Genomic DNA, 21390 nt, shown 5'->3' on the forward strand with positions numbered 1-21390 from the left:
CTCATTCCATCGTGGGCATGTAGCTAAACGCCTCCACGAGGACGTGTCAGAGACACTTAAGTCCACTCCAAATGAGTGGCTCGCGGGGTTGTCCCACAGTGCCCCGCCTGCATTTCACCGCAACGCCACCGTGCTCCATGAGATGGAAAAAAATCATGAACAACACTGACCTTCCCATTCACAAAAAACCCACCATGAAAGCGCTTAAAATCACACCAGCCGTTCTGGGAAGCAGCAGCCAATATTCATGCAGCTGGTATCAGAGAGACGGAATCGTGGGACACATGCAACATAAAGAACCAACAACTCATCACAGAGCCAACAGCAGAGGTCCCTGGCTTCAACCTCACTCGAAGACAGCGGACAGCGCTCAACCGAATCCGCACAGGACATGGACGAGGCGGCCACCTGCTCCACAAGTGGAAGATGAGGGACAACATTAAATCTTGAAACAGTATTTGGGTGCCAGGAAGTGCAGCTCCACTTTGCCTAAGCAGACAGAAATATGAAGCTGGCAGCATGACTTGGTTCGACTAGCTCGTATTGCTTTAAAGCGTGTAGTGGTATCAAATTGGATAGGAACATAGGAATTGCTAGACAAATAAATACCAAGGTCCATCTAGTTCGCTTTTCAGCAACGTGGTAGTCACATGATACGACGATAATGGAGTTGTTGACCAATCATGGCAATCAATCTCTATCAATTAGTCTACAACAGACCCAGGCATGAGGCAAAGAAAACCCCCAGTGGTGGAAAGCTTTGGAAACCACAGTTCCAATGTCACCCATTTCTCCTAAGCATGCTAAAAGATCATAAACATCAAGTTAGAAAAATAATTATTTTATGAGTACAAGTGTTAAAAGATATTCAGTATCAAGACTTCTTCGGCAGCACCTCCCAAACCCGTGACATCTACCGTCTAGAAGGACATGGGCAGCAGGCACATGGGAACACCATCACCTCCAAGTCACACATCATCTTGACTTGGAAGTATATCGCCGTTCCTTCATCGTCGTTGGGTCAAAATCCTGGGACTCCCTCACTAACAGCACTATGGGACTACCTTCACCACACAGACTGCAGCAGTTCAAGAAGGTGGATCACCACCACCTTTGCAAGGGTAATTAGGGATGGGCAATAAATGCTGGCACCCACATCCCATGAACGAAGAAAAAAAACGAAATCCTATCATGAGTGATCTGACTCACAGCGATTCTTGCTCTCATGTATTTACGTTACATCAGCAGAATATTTTATGATGAATATCATTAAGTATTGACACCAGACATTGCCTCTCAGCTGGGGAGACTAACATAAGATTACTGAATTCAAAATCTCTACTTACAAAGTCAAAGTCCCCATCTTGTGGTACCTTCCAATTATCAGGGAAAGGATTTTTTGATTTGTGGAAAGGCTCCTGCAGATTCTGGTTACAATTTCCGAGAGGTTGAGTATTTTTTTCCTGTTTGTCAAAATAATCCATAAAGGCTGGTCTTTGCAGCTCTTCTGGAGCATCATTCCCTGCAAGGAAAAAAGCAGCTCATTTTTTCACGTGTCCATAGACTCATTTTATGCTATTTCTGAAGCTTGCTCCAGATCATATCATGTACACAAATGAAAACATTTTCTCTACAAAAGCAGAGATACAGAAGTGGAGAAAGTTTGTTGAATAAAACCTTAGTATAAGGGACCAAACAACAGCAAACAGTGAATGATAGAAATTTACGGCACATTCGGTCCATCGTGCCTGTGCCGGCCGACAAAGAGCTATCCGGCCTAATCCCACTTTCCAGCTCTTGGTCTGGAGCCTTGCAGGTTACGGCACTTCAAGTGCATATCCACGAACTTTTTAAATGCGGTGAGGGTCTCTGCCTCTACCACCCTTTCAGACAGTGGGTTCCAGATCCCCACCATCCTCTGGGTGAAAAATGTTCTCCTCAACTTCCCTCAAATCCTTCTACCAATTACTTTAAATTTATGCCCCCTAAAGTGACTACACTTCAAAATAATTAATTGGCTGGGCCCCGGGTCACGCTGTGCTAGGCTCCTCCCCTTTAATAAGGGGAGGAAGGCCTGCAGTACCGCCGCGAGCCAAGAGGCAGGCGGGGCGCTTCCAGTAGTGCTCTTGGGGCGCTACCAGTGAATTTCAGGCGCGGGGCCACTAACTTTATCGGGGCGTGACACAATTTTGCCCCCATGGAATTTTGGAATGACAACCAATGGATCCGCTATCTCTCTACTTCTTCTTCTTAGGCAGTCCCTCGGAACCGAGGATGACTTACTTCTACATTAAAAATGAGTTCGCAGGTGACTGATGAGTCCAATGCAGGACCTACAGTCTCTGTCACAGGTGGGGCAGACAGTGGTTGAAGGGGCGGGTGGGTGGGGTGCTTGGGTTGACATGCGCTCCTTGCGCTGCCTGCACCTGGCTTCCGCTTGCTCCCGGCGAAGAGACTCGAGGTGTTCGGCGCCTTTCCGGATGCTTCTCCTCCACTTTGTGCATTCTTGGGCCAGGGATTCCCTCTTATAGCCACCTCTTCAAAACCCTAGGACATAGGCCATCAGGTCCAGGGGATTTATCGACTTGCGGTCCCATTAAATTATCCAGTACTTTTTTTTAACTACAGGAAACTTTGTGCTATCCGGAGGTTGAATGTCCGGCAACTTCGATCTAACGGCAGAAATCAGCAGCCGTTTTGGTTTGTTTTTTTTTCTTCTCCTAGCATTCTTTTCACAGGCAGGCTCTGGAAAGCATCTTTGTAGCTTAGCAACAGCTTCAGAGACGCTTCCAAGCCACGGGCCGAGTGTTGACAAGCTGTTGCTGAGCAACAGTCTTTGTTGTCAGATACGGAGATGAAAAGCTCCTATCTGATAACATTGACGCTGGTCTATCCGGAAGTTTTGAGGCAACGGCAGCAGCTCGGTCCCGTGGGTGCCGGATAGCACAAAGTTTCCTGTAATACTCATTTCTATCAGTTCCTCATTCTCGCTAGACCCTTGGTTCTCTACTATATCCGGGAAGTTTTTTGTGTCTTTTTCCGTGAAGACAGGCACAAAGTATTTGTTTAATTTCTCTGCCATTTCCTTATTCCCCATTATAATTTCTCCTGTCTCAGCCTGTAAGGGACCCACATTTACTTTCGCTAATCTTTTCCTTTTTACATACCTATAGAAGCGAGGAGAGATTGAGTAGACTAGGTCTATATTGTCTAGAGTTTAGAAGAATGAGAGGTGATCTCATTGAAACATACAAAATTCTTACAGGGCTTGACAGGGTAGATGCAGGGAGGATGTTTCCCCTGGCTGGAGAGTCTAGAACCAGGGGTCACAGTCTCAGAATAAGGGGTCGGCCATTTAGGACTGAGACGTGGAGACATTTCTTCACTCAGAGGGTGGTGAATCTTTGGAGTTCTCTACCCCAGAGGGCTGCGGAGGCTCAGTCGTTGAGTATATTCAAGACAGTGATCAATAGATTTTTGGATATTAAGAGAATCAAGGGATATGGGGATAGTGCAGAAAAGTGGAGTTGATGTAGAAGATCAGCCATGATCTTACTGAATAGTGGAGCAGGCTTGAGGGGCCAAATGGCCTACTTCTGCTCCTATTTCTTATGTTCTTATGTTCTTAAAAAAAACGCATACGGGATGCTGGGCTTCATAAATAGAGGCATAGAGTACAAAAACAAGGAACTTATGATGAACCTTTATAAAACACTGGTTCGGCCTCAACTGGAATAATGGGCCAGAAATTCGGGTCCCCACGGGTGAGTACGCGCTGAGTACTCACGCGTAGGCCCAACGAAAATGCCAGTTTCGTGCATGCACTGCGCATGCGCGGGAAACCGGAACTTCTGTTCCCTTAAAGGAAGGGGTTCACAGGTTGAACGTGTGTGCCAGAGAGGCAGCGCGTACGCCTGGAACTTCCATTTTTTTTTGCAGGTTTCTCCAGGAGGGTAAGTCTCCAGGAGCTATGCTTGTAAAAAGCAGTCGCAAGACCTGCTTTTAACAAGGTAAGTGGTGAATTAAGTTAAATTAAAACATTTTTTCCACAGGTTTATTATTTATAAATACTTTTGATGCGCTATCAATTACTCATAAAAGACTGAGAGTTAGAAGAGTAACCAAAGGCTTTTATTAACAACAGAATGGAGGTCTGCCTCGCGTGGTCGACCGGTCCATGATACTAAGGGCTGGGGAGCAGTCACCTTTATACTAGGACCTGTGGGAGGAGTCAGCCGAGGCATGTCCAGGCATGTACACAGTGGAATACAAACAGGACAAACAGGAATACAAACAGTGGTTTACCACATTCACCCCTTGTTTAAAATTGAGTCCGGCGGGGTGAAGTGTATTAAAAGTTAGTGTATTGGAGTCTCTCCGGAGGTCTTGTCTGCCGCTGTGATCTGCGTGGCGACGGCAGGGGTAGTGAAGTTTCCGGCGTCGAGTCCAGCGTAGGCTGTGGCACAGGCGTGTCGTCCTCGTAGATGTCGAGCGGGTCGCGGGGCCCAGGCCTGCCGTCTGCTGGGGCTGGATATCGGATCGTGGGGGGGGGTGGTAGTGGGTAGTGGGTTACTGCGGCCCCCGAGGGTGCAAGGTCTCTTATGGAGACTGTGTCCTCCCGCCCGTCCGGGTATGCGATGTAAGCATACTGGGGGTTGGCGTGGAGGAGGTCGACCCTCTCGACCAGGGGGTCCGTTTTATGGGTCCTCACGTGTCTTCTCAGTAGGACCGGCCCTGGGGACGTCAGCCATGGCGGTAGCGATGTCCCCGATGTGGACTTCCTTGGGAAGACAAACATTTTCTCATGAGGGGTGGCGTTAGTGGCAGTGCAGAGCAGTGACCGAATAGAGTGGAGCGCATCGGGGAGCACATCCTGCCAGCGGGAGGTTGGAAGGCCCCTAGACTTTAAGGCTAGCAGGACGGCCTTCCAAACTGTCGCATTTTCTCTTTCCACCTGTCCGTTCCCCCGGGGGTTGTAACTGGTGGTCCTGCTTGTGGCAATACCCCTAGTTAGCAGGTACTGATGGAGTTCGTCGCTCATAAACGATGAGCCCCGGTCGCTATGGATATAGCTGGGGAAGCCGAACAGGGTGAAGAGGTTGTTCAGACATTTAATGACCGTGGCACTGGTCATGTCCGGGCAGGGGAAGGCGAACGGGAAACGGGAGTACTCATCAATAATATTGAGGAAGTACACATTGCGGTCGGAGGAGGGGAGAGGCCCTTTAAAATCGACGCTCAGGCGCTCAAAGGGGCGAGTGGCTTTTATCAGGTGGGCCCTGTCTGGTCTATAAAAGTGCGGTTTGCACTCAGCGCAGACTTGGCAGTTCCTGGTCATGGTCCTGACCTCCTCAATAGAGTAAGGCAGGTTGCGGGCCTTGATGAAGTGGAAGAACCTGGTGACCCCCGGGTGGCAGAGGTCATTGTGGAGGGCCCGCAGTCTATCGATCTGCGCGCTGGCGCAGGTGCCACGCGATAGCGCATCCGGGGGTTCATTTAGCTTCCCGGGCCGGTACAAGATCTCGTAGTTGTAGGTGGAAAGTTCGATTCTCCACCTCAAGATCTTGTCATTTTTGATTTTGCCCCTCTGCTTGTTGTTAAACATAAAAGCAACTGAACGCTGGTCAGTGAGCAGGGTAAATCGTTTTCCGGCCAGGTAGTGCCTCCAATGACGCACAGCCTCCACAATCGCCTGGGCCTCCTTCTCAACAGCGGAGTGTCTGGTCTCCGGGCCTTGGAGGGTTCGTGAAAAGAAGGCCACGGGTCTTCCCGCCTGATTGAGGGTAGCGGCCAGGGCAAAGTCGGACGCATCGCTTTCCACCTGGAAGGGGATGGATTCATCCACTGCGTGCATGGTGGCTTTGGCAATGTCCTCCTTGATACGGTGGAAGGCTAAGCGGGCCTCTGCCGTCAAGGGAAAAGAGGTGGACTTGATCAGCGGACGGGCCTTGTCCGCATAGTAGGGGACCCACTGGGCGTAATAGGAGAAAAACCCTAGGCACCTCTTCAGGGCCTTGAGGCAGTGGGGCAGTGGAAGTTCCATAAGGGGACGCATCCGGTCGGGGTCGGGGCCGATGACTCCGTGTTCCACAACACAGCCAAGGATGGCGAGGCGGTTTGTGCGGAATATGCACTTCTCCTTGTTATATGTCAGGTTTAGGAGTTGGGCGGTGCGGAGGAATTTTTCGAGGTTTGCGTCATGGTCCTGCAAGTCACGGCCGCAGATGGTCACATTGTCCAGATATGGGAAAGTGGCCTGCAACGCATTTTGATCTACCATCCGGTCCATCTCCCTTTGGAAGACGGAGACCCCGTTGGTGACACCAAAGGGAACCCTAAGGAAGTGATAGAGGCGGCCGTTTGCCTCAAAGGCAGTGTACTGACGGTCCTCAGGGCGGATGGGGAGCTGGTGGTACGCTGATTTCAGGTCAATGGTCGAGAAGACGCGGTACTGCGCGATCTGGTTGACCATATCAGCTATACGGGGGAGTGGGTAGGCGTCCAGCAGGGTGTAGCGATTTATTGTCTGGCTGTAGTCGATGACCAGGCGCTGCTTCTCGCCGGTCTTAACGACCACAACCTGGGCTCGCCAGGGACTGGTGCTGCCCTCAATAATCCCTTCTTTCAGGAGCCGCTCCACTTCGGTTTTAATGAAAACCCTGTCCCCGGCACTGTATCGCCTGCTCTTCGTGGCGATGGGCTTACAGTCGGGGGTGAGGTTAGCAAACAGCTGGGGGGGGGTGACTCTGAGTGTGGAGAGGTTGCACCTGGTGCGCGGTGGGCAGTTTGGAAGCTGCTGGCTGCGGACTGTGAGTGGGGGTAGGGGTCCACCGTACGCCATTGTAACACTTTTAAGGTGGCACTGAAAATCTAACCCCAGCAGGACGGCAGCGCAGAGGTCAGGCAGGACCAGAAGTTTAAAATGATCGTACACGGTCCCGTCTACTACGAGTGTCACCACGCAGTAGCCGCCGATGTCCGCCGACTGGGACTCGGAGGCCATAGAAATCCGCTGTTGCGCAGGCAGGACTGGGAGAGAGCAACGCCGCACCGTGTCGGGGTGGATGAAGCTCTCCGTGCTCCCAGAGTCAAAAAGGCAGATTGTATCGTGACCATTTACCTTAATGTCCATTGTGGAACTGGCCAGTTGGTGCGGTCTCGCTTGGTCCAGTGTAACGGATGCCAGCGTAGGGGTCGGTGTGTCGCTGCGGGTATCAGATGAGGCGGTGTCGGGGGCCTGCTGCGTCCCGGCTGTCGTCCAAGATGGCGGCGTCCATGATCCCCATGTGGCTGGAGGCGTCCAAAATGGCTGCTGTACCGGTGATTCGCACACGGCCGGGGAGGTCCAAGATGGCGGCCCGCATGGCCCACACGCGGCGCTGCTGGGGTTCGGGGTGGCTTTGGCCCTGCAGACGCTAGCGTAGTGTCCCTTCTTCCCGCAGCCCGAGCAGATCGCGTTTTTCGCCGGGCAGCGCGCTCTGGGGTGTTTTGCCTGGGCACAGAAGTAGCATTTCTGGCCTTGGGGCACTGCTGTCTGGCCTTGGGACACTGCTGCGGTAGTTGGGCCATTGTTGGGGTGTGGCTGGGGTGGCACGGCGCTATGAGGCGGTCCTACCGTGTCCCAGGCTGTCATTCCCCGCGGCGTCCACGGTGCAGAGGAGTAGGCATCCATGCCCTGGTAGGCTGCATCCAACGATAGTGCGAGTTCAGAGGCCTTGTTGAGGTCGAGGTTACTCTGCTCCAACAGTCGCTGTCGGGTGTAATTGGATCTGTGGCCCGCTACAAAAGCGTCCCGGATAAGTTCCTCTGTGTACACGGCGGCCTTTACATCCTTACAACCACAGGCCCGGCCAAGCACAGACAGTGCCTGAAGGTATTCCACGGTCGATTCCCCAGGTTGTTGTTTACGACTCCCCAGGAGGTGACTGGCGTACACTTCGTTCACTGGGCGCGTGTACTGGTCCTTGAGGAGCTTGATAGCGTCCGCGTACGAGGTCGCGTCTTGGATGACCGAGTACACTCGGTGGTTCACTTTGGAGGTCAGGACATCCAGTTTGTCCTCGTCCGATTTGATTGCTTCGGAGGCGGTCAGGAATTTTTCGAAACACTTAAGCCAGTGAGTAAACTTGGTGGATGAGTCCGCCTCCCGATGATCTAAGTCCAGGCATGCTGGTGTGAGGATCTTCTCCATTATAAAAATGTTGTTAATAAAATTGATGCGCTATCAATTACTCATAAAAGACTGAGAGTTAGAAGAGTAACCAAAGGCTTTTATTAACAACAGAATGGAGGTCTGCCTCGCGTGGTCGACCGGTCCATGATACTAAGGGCTGGGAAGCAGTCACCTTTATACTAGGACCTGTGGGAGGAGTCAGCCGAGGCATGTCCAGGCATGTACACAGTGGAATACAAACAGGACAAACAGGAATACAAACAGTGGTTTACCACAACTTTAAAGAAAGGTAAGTTTATTTTTAGCCCCGTTAGAAACTAATTAATTTTTTCAAAAATTTAAATTATTGTTTAAAATAGCTATTTTATGTAATTTATAGTTATTTTTAAAATGTGATTTTTTAAAAATGTATTTGAAGTTATAGTGATGTTTTGGGGCTGAATTGTGTTCATAGATTTGACAGGTCTTCCTGTCAAATCTATGAATACAGATTCCCTGCTACCATTGGCTCTCCATGGCCCATGTGATCCCAGGGGACGCTTCGAACTAACTGCGCCCCTGGGATACGCAAGCACTGCGTGCCAGCAGTTGGAGCAGGCCCAGGATCGGAATCCCACACGGGCCCACAGCAACAACGGCCGGCGCGCTAGGTAAGTGCAGGTCGGAGGCTTGCACCCGCGAGAAGCCCCAGATCCAAATTTCTGGACCATTATGTCCAATTCTGGGCACCACACTTTAGGAAGGATGTGAAGGCCTTAGAGAAGGTGCAGAAAAGATTTACAAGAATGGTTCCAGGGATGAGGAACTTACGTGGCTAGACTAGAGAAGTTGGGGTTGTTCTCCTTAGAGCAGAGAAGGTTGAGGAGATTTGATAGAGATTTTCAAAATCATGAGGGGTCTAGACAGAGTAGATAGAGAGAAACTGTTCCCATTGGCGGAAGGGTCGAGAACCAGAGGACACAGATGTAAGGTGATTGGCAAAAGAACCAAAGGTGACATGAGGAAAAACTTTTCTACGCAGCGAGTGGTTAGGATCTGGAATGCACTGGGTGGTGGAGGCAGACTCGATCATAGCTTTCAAAAAGGAACTGGATAAGTATCTGAAGGAAAAAAATTTGCAGGGCTACGGGAAAAGGGCGGGGGAGTGGGACTAGCTGAAGTGCTCTTGCAGAGAGCTGTCACGGGCTCGATGGGCCGAATGGCCCCCTTCTGTGCTGTAACCATTCTATGATAACAAAATAATAACTTGTCATTTCTCTTTATAGATGTTGATGGGCCGCCTGTGCTTGTTAATATTTTATGTTATTTGAGGTATCGGTACAACGCAGTCAAAGTTTGAAGTTTTCTGTTAAGTTCCCTACATTACAACAATGACTACACTTCAAAAGTACTTCATTGGCTGTAAAGCACTTGGGATTTCCAGTGGTTGTGAAAAGCGCTATATAAATGCAAATCTTTCTTTCTTTATTCGGGTATTATTTTGATTTGTGATAAACTACAATTGAGTTTAGATTATCTATGAGTAATTGCAAACCATTACCATTGTGTTGTGATTATGGACACTGCTGTATGCTTTATTAGATTAACCCAATTTGACTGAACAAAAAAGGCACTGCATAAAAGGCAACTGAAAGGTTAACACCAGGAATGAATCGAGAATCAAGGAGCTTATTAACATTATCCTGTGCAGCATAAATTGACCAACAAATTAATGTATGCAAAAATAATTTATATTCTGTAAGTAAACACCAGTGAAAGTCAGCATAGTTAGACTAACATATTCCTTTGACATTTAGTCAATTTGTTAAAAAATGTGTTCTCGGGATGTGGGCAACAGTGGCAAGGCCTCAATTAGTGCCAATCCCTACCTGGCCTGAGAAAGTGGCAGGGAGTCTTCTCCTTGAATTGCTGCTGTCCTGATGCTCCCACAGTGGTGTTAGGCAGAGAGTTGATTTCAGACACCCCAATACTCAAAATAAGATTTATAAGAGTTATGGGGAGACATAAAAATACTTGATTGAGAGATTTGCTACAATGTGAATTACATCAGAGGTGAAATGCATCAGATAATCTTACAAAGGGTTGGACTATATTAGATCAGTCAGCTGCTCTGCTTTTATATTTAATGGTGAGATTTTCCCATACCCATGACTTCAAATAGCGTGATTTTAAGAAAGGCTTTTATCTGATAGCTTTACTCAATTCAAACAACTGAGCAGAGTTTTGATTCATTCTATACTTGTTAAGCTGAAACCAAAAACTGAATTCAGAAGAAATGGTCCAAAAGTGACCATGGCGATTTATTAGAAAAATGTTCTGACTGCAGTATTTTAGGAAATGTGCATGAAGTACTGATGTGCATCATTATCTGCAGATTGGGAAACATCACAATAACACTCAAGCAAGACCAATGACAGTTCAAAGCCAGCCAAGTCTCTGGAGACATCATTTATCATGTTTTTCTCACTTTTAGTGCCTCTCTTTTTCTATAAATCTGTGGCACTGCAGTTTCATAATCTTGCCTCTCCATGTACTCTCCTTCATCACTGTCTTGCTATGTGCTGAAACCAAATCTTCAATCTTACATGGAATCAGGTGCATTAACCCACTTTAATGTCACTACTGTTCCTAATGTAACACAGCTTTATATAGAATTAAAGTAACGTTATTTTTTAACCTTCCAAAGATTAGAGTTTACTGAGAACAAGGGGAAACGGTATCACTGGCCGCGATTTCGCCGACCGAGGTGAGTCAGAGGCGGCCGGGGTCGATAGCACTGTCCCAGCCCACTGCCTGCTCCAGCCCACTCTCTAAGTGATTTTACGTTGATTGGGTTTGTTAAGCCTGCCCAGCGAGGTTCCCGGCCAATTAAAAGGAAGCGGTCTGATGATGTCATTTGATGACGCGTCATCAGCCGGTTTCCTTAAAGGGGCCATGTCCACATTCATTTTGACAGTTTTGCTGTCAGTGTTGAGCAACATTGAGGTGCTGCAAACACTGACAAGCACTGCACAAAGGTGCATGGCTGCACCTAGGCTCTCCCATGACTCCCTCCATATGCTTATGGAGGGAGTCACAGCACGCAGGGAGGTTCTCTTCCCTTCCAATGGGCGGAAGACACCTCCCCAGAAGACCAACACAGCCTGGTTTCACATTGCACAGGAGGACACAAGCAGGGATGTGGTCAGGAGGACCAGGCTGCAGTGGCGCAAACCTTTCAATGATCTCAGTAGATCACGAAACGTTACTGCAAAACCACACTCAACCTCATCCTGCTGTGCCACTCATCACATCCACATCACTCTGCCTTCCCTGCCCTACTCCTGCACATCCTTACTCACACTAACTTACCTTGCATCTCCACCCATCCTTCTCTATCTACATTATCACTTCGCCATCTCACTAGCCACCCCTCACACTCACTCTCATCCTACTGCAAGCATACCTACTAACAGCACACAAGGGTAGGCACTTGGGTGGTTTAGCCACTGTTCATGTGAAGTTTCTGGTAATGCGCTAACAAACATTGAAATCTGTTAGATTAGTCAATTTGTTGATGTTAGTTTATCTCTAGTCATTCAAATAATCAGGATCAACTGCAAACCAATATGGTGGGAATATTGTATTTAATCAGAGTTTAAGACGGAATATAACACACTAGTTATACAGCCTCCAGGAGGGATCTTCACAATCATTACACATGCTTTATTGTTTATATGTATTGAAGGCCTACCTATCGGAATTTCTCTTATCTCCCTTGTTCCTATCCTCCCTAGTTTGGAGTCAGACATGCCATTCTCAGCCATCAAATGTTCGTAACTGCTTGTTATCAGTTATTTATGTTCATGCTGTTCATGCAACTATTGTACCATGGAATGAATCATAAAATTCCCAAAGATATCTTCTATTCTATGTCACTAACTTAAACATTTTAAAGCAGCTTTGTTAAACAAAGTCAAAATCCTAACTTAGCATTATAATATGGTTATTAGTAATAATGGAAGAAACATAGGCGTTGGGCCTCAGTTGGCCAAATCAAAGATACCGTCAACAACCTTTCTAACACACACACAGCAGACAGCTAGTCTGGAAACAAGGTCACCGCCACGGTGTAGAATATTAGAACATCCGCAGGGAACCAAAACATAAGCAGATCCTAAGCATTTATCCAGTTATTCTAATACTAGTCTGAAGAGACTTTTTATCAAGTTCTAATACAATCATCTAAGCACAGTATTATTCGCATAACCCCATATATTTTGGTATACCCTAATTTCTAACAAATCTTTATTTTCAACACTTTGCGTTCTTGGACAGATTTGTGTGCACCTTTGGAAGTGGCTTAGTGAGTTGCAGTGAATGGTGAGACATAAGGGTACCCCCCGCAATGGTAACGAGTGTGAAAGGAATGGCTTGGGCATTATAGAGATGCTTTATGGTGTTGGTGTGGGGTGGTGCCAACGTGACGCATCATGTGGTAGCCAGGGTCAAGTGAAGTAAATCTGGCCATGGTGAGGACATCCCTGGCGTTCCGGGCAGCAATGTGGTCGGGTGCTAATGCCCTGTGTCCTGTGCAGCATCAGTTAATTGCGGAGAAGGTTGGTGTTGATGTTGGTGCTGCTGGTGTGCCCGGTGATGCTGGTGTTGGGGCTGATCGTGGTGGGATTCTGAGGACCAAGGTGAGATTTTTTCAAGGGCAATGATGCTGATGGAATAGATGGCAGGTGAGGTTGAGATGACAGAAGCGATCTGTCAATGGTGAGAGAGGTTGTTCCAATGAGGTGACACTGGATAGTGAGTTTGCTCCAAATACTTGCGAGCTGCATAAAGCTCAATCTGTTTTCCAAATGCAGTAAGCAAGAGTTTCTAACCTTGGAAAGTAAAGACCTATGAAATGGGAGCTTTTATAGGCCATTTGCAGCTGTCAAGTTAGTAATTCATCCCATGCTGACACAACACCCGACCTGCTTACCTGACGTGATCCCCGAGCAGCAGGGAAGCCGTCGGCAAACACTAAAAATCTAAAGGTAAGCTTAAAATAAGACTTAATTGCCTCTTAACAATGCATTTAATGATCTAAATTGTCTCGCCCGCCACTTGGTGTCGGGTCTGTTCAACGCTGACAGACCCAACACCTGGGAGACTTGCATGGAGGCAGCTTGACAGCAAGTTCCCGTCCCGCTGTCAATCTTTTCTATTTTGACAGCTGACCCGCCTCTGACCCCACCCTCTCAGCGCCGGTAAAATTCTGGCCACTGTTGTATAGCACATTGCTACAACATTGCAGCATGTGACTTTAACAGTGGAAATTTTGTTGTACCTGGGAAAGCTCAGTTCCAAGGTATAGCTGTTTGACTGACCATCAAGAATCATCCAATTAGGTAATGAAAAGTCTTTTTGCTTTCCAACTGGCGTGGGAAGGTGGTGCGCCGTATGGATGGATGTGTTGGAGGTAGGAGGTCATGCGCTTAAATCTCCAGGAATACATTCAACCAGAGTTTGCAACTCTCGTCTGCCCTCTCAGATGCCTCTCTAGTCTCTCCGTGTAACTGAAGTCCCTCATCCCTGGTACCATTCTAGTAAATCTCCTCTGCACCCTTTCAAAGGCTTCAACATCCTTCCTAAAGTGTGGTGCCCAGAATTGAACACAATACTCCAGCCGAGGCCTAACCAGCAATTAATAAAGGTTTAATAACTTCCTTGCTTTTACACTGTATGCCGCATGCTGTTTTAACAGCTTCATCAATTTGCCGTGCCACCTTCAAAGATTTGTGTATGTGAACCCTCAGGTCGCTCTGTTCCTGCACTCCCTTTAAAATTGTACCCTTTAGTTTACATTGCTGCTCCTCATTCTTCCTTCCAAAATGCATCACTTCACATTTCTCTGCATTAAATTTCATTTGCCATGTGTCTGCCCATTTCATCAGTCTGACTATGTCCTCCTGAAGTCTGCTGCCATGATCCTCACTGTTTACTATATTTCCATGTTTCGTGTCATCTGCAAATTTTGCCTCAAATATACCCAAGTCCAGGCCACCAATATATATCAAAAACATCTGCCACAGCACACAAAACAAGTGCAAATCCAAGCCACAGCTTCACAGCAGCCATTTTTCTGGCAGCACAAGCAGGTTTGTAGATTCAAAGAGACTAAAAGTCTGTGAAAATCACAAAATCAAACACCAGAAGTTTTCTACTCCTAAATGAAGCTACTGTTCGAAACTATGAACTTTGCCAAAAAGTTACAGAACATGATAACATGGGTCAAAATACGCAAATGCACAGCCAGGAACATTTGTAGCATACAGCCACAAACAACTTCATTGTCTATTTGCAGTTTGAAACTGACGGACAAAATTACATTTTACATTAATTTCCACTACAAGGAAAATAATACGTTTTAAAAACTTACAAAGAAAAATAGGAAACCTGCAACAAATTTCTGTTGAGTATGACTATACTGGGAAAACATGAAAACCCTGAATTCGTTCAGGTTTAGGAGCCCGATTTTTACACCATCTAGGCAAGGGAGTTCTGTTCAGTTGGGTTGTCGTCCTTTACTGAGTCTGTTCCAAAGTTTTGCAGGAAGTGGGACAGGCACTACTTGCACCCTCCCTTTCCATGGGGATGTCAGTGGAAGAGGGGGGACTGGCTGGATTTTGTCAGCTATCTTAAATTCCCCCCAGTTCCACATCAGTTGCTCCAACACAATGCACGAAGCAGGTGAAGGATTTTGGACTTTTTGATGCCTGCTCCGAAGGAGGAATAAGTAAGGGCTGTGGAACAGGAACTGTCAGGGTGACACTCGACCAGGAACCGCGAGATGGATAAAAGAATGGACTTGAAATCCTGGAGTAGCAGGATGAACTTGGTAAGAGAGCATTATGGATTTGAAAGTCTGAATAGCAAATGACGGATAACTCATGTGCAGTCAATGCAATTGAGACAAAATTACAAGTAGACTAATCTGGGATCCATAGTCTACTGAGGAACGGACCGTTTGTATTGAAACACCACTGGAGCCAAGGACTATGGACACTTGACTGAAATCAGAAAGCATGCAAGTTCGAAAAGGTTCATGGATTTATTATTGCTTCAAAATGCCTTGGGAAGACCGTCTGTTTCTCTGTAGGCAAGGACAAAGGATAGATAAGCAACGAATAACAAGGTTAGAGATAAGACAGCAATCTGCTGGACCTTGGTAACAAGACAAAACACCAGCCTGTCCACCCAGTAAAAACCATATTAAAACACAGGCTTACAATGATTTTTAGATCAGAAGAAGCAGTCAAAGAAGTCGTCGAGGACAAAAATTAACCCCTCATCTTCCAGAACAGACAATTCTGAGTTTTGAGTTGCATTCCCTGGATAAGGTTGTATGGCATCTTTATCTGGAAAACTGTTGTGTCTTAATGTCAATAAAATGATTTAGATTGTTTAAAACTATTCCATGGTGTTTCAGCCTCTGTTGATTCTTACCTTACGTACCCTGTAGAGTTAAGAACTCTGCACAGGTATACAGTTCATGCCAGGACAGAATTGTGACAGAAGTTGGACCATCAGCTTTTTAAAAGTTGATTTGTCTGCAACAATTTTAAATTGCTAGCCTTTCTAAGGCTGAGATCAATAGGTTTTTGGACTCTAGGGGAATCAAGGGATATGAAGATCGGGCAAGAAAGTGGAGTTGAGATCGAAGATCAGCCATGATCTTATTGAATGGCGGAGCAGACTTGAGTGGCTGTAGGGCCGACTCCTGCTCCTAATTCTTATGCTCTTACGTTCTTTCAGCTCAGTCTCTTCTCATTTCACCTGGCCAGCTCCATGACTGGTGCGGCAAAATGTCGCACTGACTTTCCCCTTCCTCTACCTCCGCCTTCCCCTAGAGACAAGCACCCTAGTTGCACCAAAATGACGAGGGGGGGGGGGATAGAAAGCTCTGCCCAAAATATGCAAATTTGCTGACAACAGGATTTCGGGAGAGGTCAGCTTTGGGGTCAGTAGGAGGTCACCGCATTCCTGGTAGCGCAGCGGGCTGCCTGGTATTTTGTGGCTGGTGCACAAATTTCCAGGAAAGTTGTCCTCTCAGTCATGTGGTAAGACTGTAGACAATATTAGTAGTAAATCTTCGTAAATAAAGTCATCAGTAATAATTTCTTTTTAATTAATAATTTTTTTTTAAACAGCATATCTATGCCCTTTCCAGCAGAATCTCTTTTAAAATGCCGATTATGCCAGTACAGTTTCACACATTACATGATCACTGGAATTTGCATTAAGCTGCCACTCACCCAGGCAAGTGGCCACAGAGAGCTAAGTGACTAGCTTTACCAAAATAGAGATTCAGAAAATTTCATTTGTATCAACCTATAGAGCCTAAAACAAATTTTCATTCGATGTAAAAGTAGTGCTTAGTCACTGCAGTTAACTTTGTTTTATTTTCAGCTGCCCTCTAAAACGTGATCCATAGTACATTTTTCTGTTCGTGGCATTCACGAGATTACAAGACCAGTTGGGATGAAGAAGGCCTTTCAGCCCAATTTATCTCATCCTTCCGGAATACCTCTCACAACACTGGTCACCTTCCTATGACAGCACCTGCAAGGTCACAAGGTAGATTTTCTAAGTTTAAGAGATATCTATTAACAGATATTTCAAGATAATTACAAGACAGTAATTATAATCACCTAAATTGAGTGCTTCACATTGACCTGTAATTTGCGGCCAGTGTCGTTTGCTGCTGGCCCTAAAGTAAGCTTCCCACAAAGATCTCGCGATTTCTGTGTCGAGAAGTTCGGCTTTTCCGAAGTTCAGTTAAGATCAGTGTAAGTTAATGAGGAATCCCTAGTGCGAGCTCCCGTGATGTCAACAAGCTGCCTAAGCAGCCATGACAATGCAGAATACTCACAGACCAGGAAGTGAATAAACTCCTTTTATTCTAACTTTTTAAAAATGTTATAGCAAGCAAAACAAAGATTGGGGCACTTGCATGGAGAAAAGGTAAACCTGAAATAAAGATGAACAAGCTTAAAAAAAAATTCTGTTAAAGTTTCTTAAAAATTGGAATTTTTATTAAAATGGATAAATTTGACACTCCACAAAATTAAAATTCGTTTTTCAGGGCCATAACATTTGTTTAGCAGTCAATACACTGTTAAAATCCCAGTTACACCTAATCCAAAAGGGACTAACTTAAAGGGGTATTTAACAGCGATATTACCGCAGAAAGGCCAAAGGTTTTGTTCGTTTCACTGATTGCCGGCTATGGGGGGTGGGGACAGAGCGTAGCCAGTGTCGGAGCAATGAATGACTGACCGCAACTTCAGGATTTCTGCATTAGGATGCCCATACGTTCACTCCTTAAGTTGCGGTCAGTTTCAAAGGGGTGATAACAGGATAGTGAAGTTCCTTTTTTTAATTCTTCATTCCTCACCTTCTGTAGCCTTGAGTCCTGTTCTGATCAGATCTGTCAGAGAATGGTACGGATTTAATTTCGTGGAGAAATTATCTTTATAATTGTGCTTTGCACTGAGGGTAATCCAGTTTGATGCAAGAAGCTCCGGTGCACTCTGCTGTACAGCGCTGTCAGCTTGGATTGGAGGACAATGGTGCTTCTGCAGGGCAGTTCAATTGCAATGATGCTTGTGAGGGAGAGAGTGTCATTATTCAGCTTGTATTCAACACTGCCTGTGGTTAGTGGTGGCATTTAGGACAGTGCAGACTCTTTATAACATGCCTTGGAATAATGTGATCCTGCTTATACTGATCCTTCCCAAGAGTATTAAAGAATCCTTTTTTTATAGACAGAGTTACTTATTTGCACAAGAAACGTTTGGGGAGATAGCACTGAGTCGCAAGGAGGACAGAATTCCTGCGACTGTTAGGTGTAGCAAAATCATAAATGTGTTTATGAAAACTTCCTCCGCTATGTCTAGCAAAAATTTCGAGAACGTATGAAAGAGTAACAGAGCAAACATTTAGTAAAGTATTAGCACTGGCAGTAAAGTGTGAGCCAAAATTGAGACAACCAGAAACAAGGATCATGAACAGGTTGCATGCACCCTGTAGAAGATTTAAAAAAATAATATACAGATTATCAATAGGGTGGGCCTGGAGGTAGTCACGTGATAAAAATGACATGTGATCAAACCTCCAGGAATATGTCTAACCCGAGTTGGCATCCCTAATGGGCAGGGAAGGGAAGGGATTCACTTTGCTTGGTTTTATGCCAGCACTGCGTGTTGGTGCTCCAAGTTGTTGATGGCTGATGATGTAAAAGTAAGGCAATTAGCAGCTGATACTTTATCAGGTGGATATGGAGAAATTCTCTCTGGTTAATTATTGAGACATTTTACATGTGGTGCATATTATAATTTATTTAACATTGTGAATACTCTTTTAGAAACTTGTTAACCAAAGGTATTAAGGGATATGGGCCAAAGGTGGGCATCTGCACACAAAATGCAAAACAAATGCAGATGCTGCAAAAAGCTCACAGCAATCATTGCTTTTTATGAAAGCTTTGCTGTATTTTGAATTTAATTTGAATTCCAAAAATGTGTAACAGCTAAAACTATTTTTTTTTTCTTTAGAAAGTTATTTCATCTTCCCATTCCTGGGTTTCCTGCTTCCACTCAGCTTCCTTGACTTAAAAGGCGGCCAAATAACTATTCGCTCCAAGGCATATTTTAATGTTACTCTGAAACCCACTGCCAGTTGTCAGTGTCCCATATGATACAAGATTGGCCAGTCTGAATGTGTTTTTGTTGGCCATGGGACTACAGCACTGTGACAAATATAAAAATATTGTACTGCTAAATTTAAATTAAAGCTTAAAACTGTAGCAATGCAGGTCTAAGATGGAATACACTTGCTTTCTTAAATCTAAAACATCTTTTTTTTTATTAGTTCATGGGATGTGGACGTCACTGGCAAGGCCAGCATTTATTGCCCATCCCTAATTGCCCTTGAGAAGGTGGTGGTGAGCCGCCTTCTTGAACTGCTGCAGTCCGTGTGGTGAAGGTACTCCAACAGTGCTGTAAGGGAGGGAGTTCCAGGATTTTGACCCAGCAACAATGAAGGATCGGTGATATACTTCTAAGTCAGGATGGTGTGTGACTTGGAGGGGAACTTGGAGGTGGTGGTGTTCCCATGCGCCTGCTGCCCTTGTTCTTCTCGGTGGAAGAGGTCGCAGGTTTGGGAGGTGCTGCCGAAGAAGCCTTGGCGAGTTGCTGCAGTGCATCTTGTAGATGGTACACTCTGCAGCCATGGTGTGCTGGTGGTGGAAGGAGTGAATGTTTAAGGTGGTGAATGGGGTGCCAATCAAGCGGGCTGCTATGTCCTGGATGGTGTCGAGCTTCTTGAGTGTTGTTGGAGCTGCACTCATCCAGGCAAGTGGAGAGTATTCCATCACACTCCTTACTTGCGCCTTGTAGATGGTAGAAAGGCTTTGGGGAGTCAGGAAGTGAGACACTTGCCGGAGAATACCTAGCCTCTGACCTGCTCTTGTTGCCACAGTATTTATGTGGCTGGTCCAGTTAAGTTTCTGGTCAATGGTGACCCCCAGGATGTTGATGATGGGGGATTCGGCGATGGTAATGCCGTTGAATGTCAAGGGGCGGTGGTTAGACTCTCCCTTGTTGGAGATAGTCATTGCTTGGCACTTCTATGGCGCGAATGTTGCCTGTGTATCTGTTTATAGATGCTCTGCCTGCTTTACAGCTAGAAACTTTTTGATCCGAGGTGTCAATTGGATTCATCCGAAGGCATGGGGTCAGGTTCCACAAGTACGCGGACGACATCCAACTCCATCTCTCCACTGCCTCTGTGTTTTCAGTCCTGGATGAGCTGCAATTTCCTCCAGTTAAACATTGGGAAGATCGAAGCTATCGTCTTTGTCCCAAGCCACAAACATAGAAGATAGGAGCAGGAGTAGGCCATTCGGCCCTTCGAGCCTGCTCTGCCATTCAATGAGATCATGGCTGATCATCCAAATTCAGTACCCTGTCCCTGCCTTCTCCCCATATCCTTTGATCCCTTTAGCCTTAAGAAATATATCCAACTCTTTCTTGAATATACTTAATGAACTGGCCTCCACCGCCCTCTGTGACAGAGAATTCCACAGGTTCACCACTCTCTGGGTGAAGAAATTCCTCCTCATTTCAGTCCTAAATGGCTTACCCCTTATCCTTAGACTATGACCCCTGGTTCTGGACTCCCCGGCCATCAGAAACATCCTTCCTGCATCTAGTCTGTCCAGGCCTGACAGAATTTTATAGGTTTCGATGAGATCCCCTCTCAATCTTCTAAACTCCAGTGAGTATAAGCCCAATCGACACAATCTCTCCTCATACGTCATTCCTGCCATCCCAGGTATCAGCCTGGTGAATCTTCGCTGCACTCCTTCCATGGCAAGAACGTCCTTCCTCAGGTAAGGCGACCAAAACTGCACACAATACTCAAGGTGTGGTCTCACCAAGGCCCTGTACAACTGCAGCAAGACATCCTTGTTCTTGTACTCGAACCCTCTTGCTACGAATGCCAACATACCATTTGCCTTCTTAACCGCCTGCTGCACCTGCATGCTTACCTTCAGCGACTGGTGCACAAAAACACCCAGCTTTCTTTGCACTTCCCCTTCTCCCAATCTATTGCCATTCAAATAATAATCTGCCTTCCTGTTTTTGCCACCAAAGTGGATAACCTCACATTTATCCACATTATAGTGCATTTGCCATGTTTCTGCCCAATCACCCAACCTGTCCAAATCGTACTGGAGTTTCACGACATCCTCCTCACAGCATAACCTCCCACCCAGCTTTGTGTCGTCTGCAAATTTGGAGATATTACATCCAATTCCCTCGTCCAGATCATTAATATATATTGTGAACAGCTGGGGTCCTAGGACCGATCCTTGCAGTACCCCACTAGTCACTGCCTGCCACTCGGAAAACGACCCGTTTATTCCAACTCTTTGCTTTCTGTCCGCCAACCAGTTCTCTATCTAAGTCAATACCTTGCCCCCAATCCCATGTGCCTTAATTTTGCACGCTAATCTCTTATGCGGGACCTTATCGAAAGCCTTCTGAAAGTCCAAATACACCACATCCACTGGTTCTCCCTTATCTATTTTACCAGTTACATCCTCAAAAAATTCCAGTAGATTAGTCAAGCATGATTTACCTTTTGTAAATCCATGTTGACTTTGTCCGATCCAGTCA

General features: G+C 46.2%; 1 protein-coding gene across 1 annotated transcript in view; it reads right to left on the reverse strand.

The window, feature by feature from the left end:
- LOC147114544 (serine/threonine-protein kinase 3-like) overlaps positions 1-21390 on the reverse strand; it is a 226758-nt gene that overhangs the window by 101431 nt on the left and 103937 nt on the right. The window contains exon 4 of the mRNA XM_085992282.1: positions 1347-1522. Coding sequence (XP_085848408.1) covers positions 1347-1522 — 176 coding nt within the window. The remainder of the gene's footprint in view (positions 1-1346; positions 1523-21390) is intronic.

This window comes from Somniosus microcephalus, chromosome 7 (assembly GCF_052327205.1).
Source record: "Somniosus microcephalus isolate GS21.2 chromosome 7, FLI_Smic_1.0, whole genome shotgun sequence".
NCBI lineage: Eukaryota > Metazoa > Chordata > Chondrichthyes > Squaliformes > Somniosidae > Somniosus > Somniosus microcephalus.